Source organism: Macaca mulatta, chromosome 3, assembly GCF_049350105.2.
Source record: "Macaca mulatta isolate MMU2019108-1 chromosome 3, T2T-MMU8v2.0, whole genome shotgun sequence".
NCBI lineage: Eukaryota > Metazoa > Chordata > Mammalia > Primates > Cercopithecidae > Macaca > Macaca mulatta.
The window spans coordinates 70211672-70224283 of NC_133408.1; the positions used below are offsets into that span (position 1 = coordinate 70211672).

The 12612-nt window shown below is 36.1% G+C and overlaps 1 protein-coding gene across 1 annotated transcript in view; it reads right to left on the reverse strand.

The window, feature by feature from the left end:
• Window positions 1-2549: 2549 nt before the first annotated feature.
• LOC709453 (uncharacterized) overlaps window positions 2550-12612 on the reverse strand; it is a 34402-nt gene continuing 24339 nt past the window's right edge. The window contains 2 exon segments of the mRNA XM_015133408.3: window positions 2550-4582; window positions 4584-5884. Of these exon segments, the coding sequence (XP_014988894.3) occupies window positions 4454-4582; window positions 4584-5884 (1430 nt within the window). The 3' untranslated portion in view covers window positions 2550-4453.

Sequence of the window (12612 nt, forward strand, 5' to 3'; positions counted from 1 at the left end):
TATATATATATATATATATTTTTTTTTTTTTGTTTGTTTGTTTGTTTGTTTTTAAAGTGAGACCGGGAGCAGTGGCTCATGCCTGTAATCCCAATACTTCAGGAGGCTGAGGCAGGTGGATCATCTGAAGTCAGGAGCTCGAGACCAGCCTGGCCAACATGGCGAAATGCCATCTCTACTAAAATTAGTACAAAAAAATTAGTACAAAAATTAGCCAGGCGTGGTGGCAAGTGCCTGTAATCCTAGCTACTCAGGAGGCTGAGGCAGGAGAATAGCTTGAACCCGGGAGGCGAAGGTTGCAGTGAACCGAGATTGCGCCACTGTACTCTAGCCTGGGTGACAAGAGTGAGACTCCACCTAAAAAAGTAAGAAATTCCTCCAAATTGTAATATCAATATGGAAAAGAAATACTATTCCAAATTTCAAATCAACAGAAGTCATTTTATTATTTTGCAATGTTTAACAGCCACACTTAAAGATAGAAGATTCTGTGTGAAAACATAAGTTGTGCTATATTATAGAAAATTAAATTCAAAATGTTTGATTTATCGGGTTTTTTTTGTTGTTGTTGGTTTTTTGTTTTTTTTTTTGTTTTTGATGGAGTCTCATTGTTGCCCAGACTGGAGTGCAGTGGCATGATCTCGGCTCACTGCAACCTCTGCCTCCTGCATTCAAATAATTGTCTTGCCTCAGCCTTCAAAGTAGCTGGGGCTACAGGTACACACGGCCACAGTTGGCTAATTTTTGTATTTTTAGTAGAGACAGGGTTTCACCATCTTGGCTGGGCTGGTTTCGCACTCCTGGCCTTAAGTAATCCACCCAGCTCAGCCTCCCAAAGTGTTGGGATTAGAGGCCTAAGCCAGCGTGCCCAGTCAGATTTACCATTAGCTCTCTCAAGAATTTAATTTCTGGCCAGGCACAGTGGCTCATGCCTGTAATCCCAGCACTTTGGGAGGCCGAGGTGGGCAGATCACCTAAGGTCGGGAGTTCACAACCAGCCTGACCAACATGGAGAAACCCCATCTGTACTAAAAATACAAAATTAGCTGGGCATGGTGGCGCATGCCTGTAATCCAAGCTACTCGGGAGGCTGAGACAGGAGAGTCAAACCCGGGAGGTGGAGGTTGCGGTGAGGCAACATCGGGCCATTACACTCCAGCCTGGGTAAAAAGAGTGATATCCCATCTCAAAAAAAATGAATAAATAAAAATTAATTTATTTCTGACATATTTTCTAGCAAATTTTATATGTGCAACACTTTGTGTAACAATCTAGTAAGATTTTTCTTTTACAGTTAAAAACAATGCCAAGTGATTTAATCCTCTCACCTGTGGACAGTGTATGTCTTTTATCTTAATTAACAATCTGAGAGTTATATTGATAAGCAAACTCGCCAATTAAAACCAATTTTTCAGTGCACTAAAAATACGAAATTTCTCATCAAAACTTACTAAATTACCATGCGAAATGACATGGCATAAAGACAACAGTGAGAAAACTGTAGCCATAATACAGAAAAAGAAGAGCTGTGATGCATACATTGTTGGAATACACATAAGACAAACAAACCTGACGATAATTAGAAAATTACCAGAATTTCTCTTTAAATTCAGCAGAATTCAGCTTTGCAGCCCAGAAAAAAAAAAAGTCCTCTCCATATGAAGAATCAATGTTACTGTTTCACCATTGATATATTCCATTTCTGACTTGAAGTTACAAACTAACTTCAACAGGAGTATTTACGTCTTACTATGGAGCATCTGTTACACAGCAAGCACTGTCATGTTTGTCTGCTATGTTTATATATAATAGCATCCTCATGACTCAGGAAGCCTTCCTAGTACTTACCTGAACAAATTCAATAAATAAATAAATTTACTTATATCAATTATGAAAAGTGAAAGAAATAATAACTTTTAAAAAGTAGGCTCACATAGGGTTCTCCAATTAAAAGAACAAAGGGCAATGTTTTAACTAAATAAGTAAATTATAACTTAATAGACTAATAGTAAAATTACATCTAAAAATTACTTTTTGTACACTACTAAATTTTATAAAAAATCATTGTTGTAATCCCTGACCAGCTCACATAATACTTCATAAACTGTAAAAGAAATTGTAAGAAAAAAGAAATGTACAGCTCTACCATGAGTACCAGGCAAGTAAAAACAGAACATCTGCATGGGGAGATTCTGAACCATAAGCCATAATATTTTACAGTAATGAATTCAATACAAAGCAGAAAGAGTATAGATTTGCTTTCAGCATTTTTGAGGTTGTTAGTTTTCTAGTAAATTAGTCACCTTATTAAAATGATTTGTTTTGTTCCAATATTGCTCTTTTCTTCTGAAAATAGGTACAAACATACTCACACAAGCACACTTACAATTTTCTTATACTTGAGATTTATCTTTAAAGTAAAATGTATCTATATTTAACTCTATGTAAATCAAAACTAAAAGTCTTTATATGCTTGTAGGCAAAGAGGCCACATGTTAGAAGAAAAATATATAACATATTCTAAAAAATATTCAGGACTCAGAAATGTATTTTATTTATACTTTTATAATTTTTATTATGACCATAAAAATAACCCTGTAGTCCACAACAATTTAGTTGTACCTTTTAAAATAAAATTATAGAACTGAACAGTTTGTAATACAAAGGATAAATGCTAGTAATGGATACCTCATTTACCCTGATGTGATTATTACATATTATATACCTGTATCAAAACATGCCATATATGGCATAAATATAAAAACATACTATGTACCCATGAAAAATAAGAACAATAAATTTAAATAAGAAAAAATATAAATGTAAAACCTATGGGAATATTCTTTGACTTATTTGCAGTTTAAAGCCACTGGCAAAAGAGATTACTAAAGATGTTAGTCCACTATGTAACCAAATAGTATATTGCTATCATCATCTTTTACCTACGCCATTGAGTAAGGTGGGGCAGGTTAAAGTTTGTGGCATAAAAATGCTTCACTGAATACACAACAGTCTTAACATGTTAAAATATGTTTAAAAATCTAAGTTCATACATAATCTAAAAATTTTGAAATGTACTGCATTTTATTATGAAAAGCACAATTCATAAAATACTGAATTTTAACTAAAATTTAAAAACTTTTCACTATAATGCAGAATATTACTCTGAACACCTACCTCATGCATGACTCAATATTATCAGTTAACCACAAGAGCCTCTCTACTTAGATTTTCATCACGTGTCTTTCATTTTAATGTTCTTACTCTTCCATTAAAAAGGTCATAAGTAATGCCCATCTAATAAAAAAAAAATCTCTCATATCTTTGATGCAACAACAGTTGATCACATGCTTTCACATGTGAATACAATAGGAATGAAGAAAAGCATGGACCAGGTGTGTGGCTCATGCCTGTAATCCCAGCATTTTGGGAGGCTGATGCAGGCAGATCACCTGAGGTCGGGAGTTCGAGAGCAGCCTGACCAACATGGAGAAACCCTGTCTCTACTAAAAATACAAAATTAGCTGGGCGTGGTGGCACATGCCTGTAATCCCAGCTACTCGGGAGACTGAGGCAGGAGAATCACTTGAACCCAGGAGGCGGAGATGGCAGTGAGCTGAGATCACGCCATTGCACTCCAGCCTGGGCAACAAGAGCGAAACTCCGTCCAAAAAAGACCAAACAACATGGATTTGAGAGTTGAATTATATCATTATTCACTTTTTAAAAAACCTGTAATTTTTTCCAAAGAAAACAGTGTACTTTGAATGTAAATATACCTCTGCAAAAAACTTTTTCACTATTAGTTATCTACCAACTTGTGTTTTGGATAACTTTCTGTACTCAGCACTCTGATTTTGTGTAATGTCTGAAGTGTCAGTATCTTAAGATATCTGTACTGTGAATTCTCTGATATTTATATAAACCTAATTTTGGATCATGTATTTCATATTTACTGTTGCATTTGCAAAAATCTATTTTAGTATAATTCCTCTCATGTGTTCTAAGCTGTTGTTGAAAAAGTATTTTTCCAAATTCATTACACTCATAGGGTTTTTCTCCAACATAAATTTCCTGGTATTGAACAAAGTTTGAACAACTGCTTCAGGGTTTTTCTCTAGTACAAAATGTGTACAGTAAGATCTATGATACAAGCAAAGGTACTACAAACCTCTTCGTATTTTTAATGTTTCTCTTCAAAATACTCTGCTGCACTTTACAGGCTTATATTGTCTGAAAGATCTTTTGACAGTAATTTCATTGATAACGCTTTTATTAAGTACTAACTTTCTGATGTTGAGTAAGATATGAGCAGATATTAATGACTTTTTCATTCTTTATACAATTTTTCTCAAGTATAAATGCTTTCCTGTGCAATAAGGTATGAGAATTGTTTTGTCACATTTGTCACACTTCTCGGAGTTTTCTCCAGTATGAATCATCTTATATACAATCAAGTGTGACAACCACTTAAACGCTTTGTCACATTCTTCACATTTCTAGGATTTCTCACCAGTATGATTTCTTTTATGTCTAGAAAAGTTTGAGGTGTTGTCAAAAGCACTGTCATGTCTTTTAGGTTTGTATGGTTTCTGTCCAGTATGAATTTTCTTATGTCGGGTAAGGTTTGAGGACCGGTTAAAAGCTTTGCCACATTCTTCACATTTGTAGGGTTTCTCTCCAGTATGAATTCTCTTATGTTTAGTAAGAGTTGAGGACCAGTTAAAGGCTCTGCCACATTCATTACATTTGTAAGGTTTCTCTCCAGTATGAACTCTCTTATGTTCAGTAAGGGTTGAGAATGCCCTAAAGGCGCTGCCACATTCTTCACATTTGTAGGGTTTTGCTCCAGTATGAATTATCTTATGTTTAGTAAGGGTTGAGAATACACTAAAGGCTTTCCCACATTCTTCACATTTGTATGGTTTCTCTTTAGTATAAATTCTCTTATGTTTAGTAAGAGTTGTGGACCGTTTAAAGGCTTTACCACATTCTTCACATTTGTAGGGTTTCTCTCCAGTATGAACTATCTTATGTCTAGTAAGGGTTGAGGACTGGTTAAAGGCTTTACCACATTCATTGCATTTGTAGGGTTTCTCTCCAGTATGAATTCTCTTATGTTTAGTAAGAGTTGAGGACCAGTTAAAGGCTTTACCACATTCGTTGCATTTGTAGGGCTTCTCTCCAGTATGAATTATCTTATGTTTAGTAAGGGTTGAGAATATACTAAAGCCTTTGCCACATTCTTCACAATTGTAGGGTTTTGTTCCTGTATGAATTATCTTATGTTTAGTAAGGACTGAAAATACACTAAAGACTTTGCCACAATCTTCACATTTGTAAGGTTTCTCTTCAGTATGAATTTTTTTATGTTTAGTAAGAGTTAAGGACTGGTTAAAGGCTTTGCCACATTCTTCACATTTGTAGGGATTCACTTCAGTATGAATTATCTTATGTTTAGTAAGATTTGAGAACTGGTTAAAGGCTTTTCCACATGTTTTACATTTGTAGAAATTCCCTCTAGTAGCAGTTTTCTTATGCTGAGTTAGTTGTGAAAGTATGCAACATGATTTGCCACATTCTTTACGTTTGAAAGGTTTCTTTCCAGTATGTCTTTTCTTGTGTCTACTTGAATTTGAGAATTTATGAAGAACTTTAACATATTTATCGCATTGAAATATTTTGCTCTGGGTAGTTGTCAAACATTGGTTAAGTCCATTATAACCTCTTTTGTGCACCTTATGCTCATGCACACTTTTACAGTCTTTTCTTAATTGTAAATTTTCATGTCCATATTTTCCATATCTTCTCAGGATCACTTTTTGAAAAGAATCTTTTAAGCCCTGCTTTGGCCAAAGGTCTTGGGCAAAATGAGAACACACAACTGAAAGAAATAAAAATAACAATTACTTCACTTACTAGACTCAGATGAATATACCTTACAAATCTAACCTATAAAAATATACAAACTACATAAGCAAGATGGCACAGCAAAATACCACAGGCCCTAATTCCTTCACAGACATATCAATGTAACAAAACATACTGACCAAGATACATTTGTGGAAAATATATAAATGAGTTAAGTGTGTGCAGTGCCCCAGGTGAGCACAATGCAAAGAGCCATATAGAAGGAAAAGAAAAGTCTACTGCAGGCCAGGTGCAGTGGCTCGTGCCTGTAATCCCAGCATTTTGGGAGGCCGAGGCAGGCAGATCACAAGGTCAGGAGTTCAAGACCAGCCTGACCAACATGATGAAACCTCCTCTCTGGTAAAACCACAAAAATTAGCCAGGTGTGGTGGCGCATGCCTGTAATCCCAGCTACTCAGGAGGCTGAGGCAGGAGAGTCCCTTGAACCTGGAAGGTAGAGGCTGCAGTGAGCTGAGATCACGCCATTGAACTACGGCCTGGGTGATTAGAGCAAAACTCTGTCTCAAAAAAAAAGAAGTAAATTGCAACTCTTGGTTTCTTTTTGAAAAGAGAAGAAAAATAGTGGCACACACATATTCATTTCAGACTTCTAGGGACTTTTCCAGACACTGATTTCTGTCTCTCATGACATAAAATGCAAAAGAAATGGTGATATACTATGGAATGACAGTTTGAGTCAACTGAGCCCCAAGGTGAATGTTGCAGCAGCGGAGAAACTGCAGTACCACAGACAGGGAACAGGTGTAGCAAGTGACTACTGACTCATGAACAAACTCCTTTAACTAAAAAACCCAAAAAATTTCAGAAAAGACACACTTTAAGAACATGTTTGAGAGACTACCAAAATCTCTAGCCAAGACAGTTGGTTTCAGGCTATGACAAGACAAAGATACATTATAAAGATTGTGATGGGTAGCTTGTTTTTAATGTCCAAATCTCAAAAAAAAATTATAATGCATACAAAATATGAAGGCAACATGACCTCATCAAAAACATTATAAAATTTTCTGAAAGCAACTATTAAAGAATGAAGCTGTAAAAATTAATTTTAAAAATTTAAAATAAATTGAATACTCAATGAATTAAATAGGAACAGACAACTATTGAAAATCAGAAATACGAGGATAAAAACAAGTGTTAAAAATATCAAAAACAAATTGTTAAGGTAAAATTACAAAAAAAAAAACTGAAAAATTTTAAAAGTAGGAAAAACTGATGTAAAAATGAACATGCTCAACAAACTAGGATACACACAAAGATATTTATAACACACACATATATAAGCACGATTTCAACAGTCACAGGCAAGAGAATCTTGGGAGCTGCAAGATGAAAGTGATATGTCATTTACAAGGATAGTCTTATGAGAAAACCAGTGAATCTGTCAAGAAAATTTTGCAGGCCAAAAAAAAAAACTGTGTGATATAGTCAAAGTCCTTAAAAAAAAAAAAAAAAAAAAAAGCTGCCAAGTGAGAATAATACCATCAGCAAAACTGTCCTACCAGATAAAAAGGAAAAGATCTTCCAAAATAACCAAATCCTGAAAAAGTATATTGGCACTCCATTTGCCCTACATATCAAAGATGGTGAAAAGGAGTTATTTCCACTGAAAATAACATGATGCAAGAAAACAACACATAATCATATGAAAATACATAACTTTCTGGGAGAGATATGCACATACAGAAAAATACTATTCCTTAGCATTATCATAATGGTGCAGTACACATTTTTAATTATTCTCTAGAACTTGAAAGATAAAAGCATAGAAACTATTATAAACAACTGTTAATGGACATACAACATAAAAAGATATAATTAGCACCATCAATAACAATGTTGAGGACAGATGTAACAAGGAAAAAACCTTGTAAGCGGCCAGGCATGGTAGCTCATGCCTGTAATTCCAGCACTTTGGGAGGCCAAAGCGGGTGAATCACAAGGTCAAGAGTTCGAGACCAACTTGGCCAACGTAGTGAAACCCTGTCTCTACTAAAAAAAATACAAAAAGTAGCCAGGCATGGTGGCACGCGCCTGTAGTCCCAGCTACTCAGGAGGCTGAAGCAGAATTGTTTGAACCTGGGAAACGGAGGTTGTAGTAAGCCGAGACTGTGTCACTGCACTCCAGCCTCGGCAACAGAGTGAGACTCTGTCTCAAAAATAAAACAAAACAAAACAAACAAACAAAAAAAACTTTGTATGCAACTGAAATTAATTTTTTTTTACCAGGTTAACTATATTGTTGTATTTTTTAGAGGTTTTATGTAATCCCCAAGTTACCCCCAAAAATATCTGTATGGATACACAAATAAGAAAGAAATGAAAGCATCAAAGGAAGACAAAGAAAAATGAGGGACAAAGATACAAGAATCAAAGAAAATAACTAATAAAATGACATTATAAGACCTTCAGAAAATTATTTGAATATATATAATTAACTTTCCAATCAAGAGACATACATTTAATAAAGGGATTTATTTAAAGAACTGAAAAATCGGCCAGGCGCGGTGGCTCATGCCTGTAATCCCAGCACTTTGGGAGGCCGAGGCGGTGGATCATCTTAGGTCAGGAGTTTGAGACAAGCGTGACCAATATGGTGAAACCCTGTCTCTTCTAAAAATACAAAAATGAGCCAGACATGGTGGTGGACGCCTGTAATCCCAGCTACTTGGGAGGCCGAGGCAGGAGAATTGCTTGAACCTGGGAGGCGGAGGTTGCAATGAGCTGAGATGGTACCACTGCACTACTCTAGCCTGGGTGACAGAACAAGATTCCCGCTAAAAAAAAAAAAAAAAAGAAAAGAAAAATCAAGATCCAACTTGCCTTTCTACAAGAGTCAGAAAAGATCTAATAATAAAAAGACTGAAAGTGGCAAGATGGAAGTAGACATTCCATGCAAATATTAACAAAACAAGAGCAGCAGACATCAAAACAGTATTACACAAGCTACATCTTAAGTAATTGTCATATTTTATAAAATGTACTTTAAGTCAAAACTCCAAAGAGACAAATAAGGACATTAAACAATAACAGATTCATGGGAACCTATGACAAATTTGCGTGTGTGTGTGTGTGTGTGTGTGTGTGTCTCACATTAGGGTTCTAAATATATAAAGCAAATATCAACAGAATTGAAGAAACACATAGAGAACAATATAATTATAGAATATTTTAATATCCCATTTTCTAAAATAAGAATAAAACAAGACAGAATATTAGTAAGAGAACAGAGGACCTGAAGGCAGTATAAAACAAATATTCCTAACGTAGGTATACAAAACTCAACAACATTAAGATACACACCCTTATCGATAGCTCATACAACTTTCTTCTTGATAGGCCACCAACTAAGTCAAAAAAGTCTTAAAAAGTATTTTAGAACTGAAATTTTATGGATTACTTTCCATAACAAAAATGGAATGACAATATAAAACAATAATATTAAAAGCTAACAAGTTTACAAATATATAGAAATTAAACCAAATTCTTTAGCATGCTTTTGTTCAAAAGTTGAAATTAATATTGTGAAGATGTCTATACTGCTCAATACACAAGATTTAATGCAATGTTTTCCCAATTTCTCATTGCATTTTTGAAGACATAAAAACAGCAACCCCTAAAGTATATGGAATCTCAAGGGACAATAAAGTACCTAACAATCTTCAAAAACAGAACAATGTTGGAAGCATTATAGTTTCTGATTTTAAAACATATTACAAAGCTACAGAATTAAAACAATTTGCTACAAGTATAAAGGTTAAAAAAAAGTAGACAAAATAGAATGTAGCACATATATATACTTTCACATATATGGTCATATGAAGAGTCATTTTCATACCCATAATTATTATACTATTGCTACTGAAAGCCAATAGGTAAAAGCAAAACAAGTTTCTGTCACCAAATCATTCAGTAGATACGATCTGAAATATAAAAATACTTGGCTGGGCACTGTGGCTCATGCCTGTAATCTTAGCACTTTGGGAGGCTGAGGAGGGCAGATCACATGAGGTCAGGAGTTCGAGACCAGCCTGGCCAACATGGTGAAACCCCAACTCTACTAAAAATACAAAAATTAGCCAGGCATGATGGCACTCGCCTATAATCCCAGCTACTTGGGAGGCTAAGGCAGTAGAATCGCTTGAATCCCGAGGGGCAGAGGTTGCAGTGACCCAAGATGACACTACTGTACTCCAATCTGGGTGAAAGAGTGAGAATCTGTATTATTAAAAAAAAAACAACAAAAAAAACATACACACACACACAAAACAAACAACAACAACAAAAAAACTGGACTGTCATTCAGTTTTCAAAAAGCAGAAGACAGTCTAACAACTATAAAGATAAATTTTGATGACATTATGCAAAATAAAATGAGCCAGCCATAAAAAGACAGAGATTGTTGAGATATATGATGCAGTTACACTCCTAGAAAAAAAAGACTGGTGTTTGAAAAGTGCCATGAAAATGGGAAAAATTGGTAGTTGTTTAATATGTGTTGAGACTTAGCTTTGCAAGATAAAAACATTTTAGTAAAATGTTGCATAATTATGACTAAAGTGAATATTTAAGAATATTTATTGTAAATTTTGTGATTTTTTTTTTTTTAATTTTGAGACAGTCTTGCTCTTTCACCCAGATTGGAGTGCAGTGGCACCATCTCGGCTCACTGCAGCCTCCACATCCTCAGCTCAAGTGATTCTCATGCCTCAGCCTCCAGAGAAGCTGGGATTACAGGCATGCACTACCACACCTCGTTAATGTTTTGTATTTTTAGTAGAGACAGGGTTTCACCATGTTGGCCAGGCTGGTCTCGAACTACTGACCTCATGTAATCTACCCGCCTTGGCCTCCCAAAGTGCTGGGATTACAGGTATGACATGGACTAATCACTTGATACCAGGAGTTTGAGACCAGCCTGGGTAACATGGCAAAGCCCTCTCTCTACAAATAATACAAAGAAAATAGCCAGGCACGGGGGCTCACACCTGTAATTCAGCACTTTGGGAGGCCGAGACAGGAGGATCACTTGAGGTCAGGAGTTCAAGACCAGCCCGGCCAACATGATGAAACCCCATCTCTACTAAAAATACAAAAATTAGTTGCTCTAATCCCAGCTACCTAGGAGGCTGAGGCAGGAGAATCACTTGAACCTGGGAGGCAGAGGCTGCAGTGAGCCGAGGTCGTACCACTGCACTCCAGCTTGAGCGACAGAGTGAGACTCTGTCTCAGGGAAAAAAAAAACAAAAAAACAAAAACAAAGAAACTAACTGGGTGTCATGGTACATACTTGTAACCCAGATACTTGAGAGACTGAAATGATAGAATCATCTGAGTTTGGAAGGTTGAGGCTGCAGTGAGTCAAGATCACACCACTGCAAACCAGCATAGTTGACAGAATGAGACCCTATCTTGAAAATAAATAAATAAATACAATTATTAAAAGGAAAAAAAAAGGAAATAGAATGCCAGAGTGGCTTAAGAAAAAAGCATAAAATATGCTGCCTACAAGAGACTCATTTTAGCATTGAGTCAAATAGGTTGAAAGTCACAGATTGGAAAATATCTGTATTCCATGAAAATAGTAACCACAATTGGGTGAGGTGGTCATAATCATTTGACACAATACGCTTTAAGTATTAGTGGTTGGGCATGGTGGCTCACACCTGTAATCCCAGCACTTTGAGAGGCCGAGGTGGGTGGGTCACCTGAGGTCAGGAGTTCGAGACCAGCCTGGTCAACATGGTGAAACCCTATCTCTACAAAACTACAAAAATTAGCCAGGCACGATGGTGGGGGAGTGCCTGTAATCCCAGTTACTTGGGAGGCTGAGGTGGAAGAATGACTTGAACTGGGAGGTGGAGATTACAGTGAGCCAAGATCGTGCCATTGCACTCCAGCCTGGGCAAGACAGCAAGACTCTGCCTCAAAAAAAGAAAAAGAAAAAAAAAAAAGCATTAGCATGAGGCAAAGATTGATATTATATAATGGTAAAATAAGTCAATTTACCAGGAATTCATAACTATTATATCTACCTATCTGTGTATGTATGTATAACATCAGGGCTCCAATATATATATAGCAATTACTGACAAAAGTGAAGCAGGAAATACATACCAACATAATAATTGTAGACATCAAGACCCCATTTTCAAAAATAGAAAATTCAAATAAATTAATAAAACAAAGAAAACGTAAGGCCAGGTGTGGTAACTTACGCCTGTAATCCCAACACTTTATAAGGCTGAGACGGGCGGATCACCTGAGGTCAGGAGTTTGAGACCAGCCTGACCAACATGGCAAAACCCCATCTCTAATAAAAATACAAAAATTAGCTGGGTGTGGTGGTGGGCACCTGTAATCCAACTACTTGAGAGGCTGAGGAAGGAGAATCGCTTAAACCCAGGAGGCAGAGGTTACAGTGAGCCAAGATTGCATTATTGCACTCCAGCCTGGGTAACAGAGCAAGACTCCATCTCAAAAAAAAAAAAAAGAAAGAAAACTTAGACTTTATAGACCGTATTAATCATTTTGCATATAGAGGAATATCTGAGAGAGGATAATTTATAAAGAAAATAAGGTTTACTTGCCTCACCCTTTAGCAGACTGTACAAGAAGTATGTGCCAGCATCTGCTTCTGGTGAGGGTCTCAGGAAGCTTACAATCACGATGAAAGGCAAA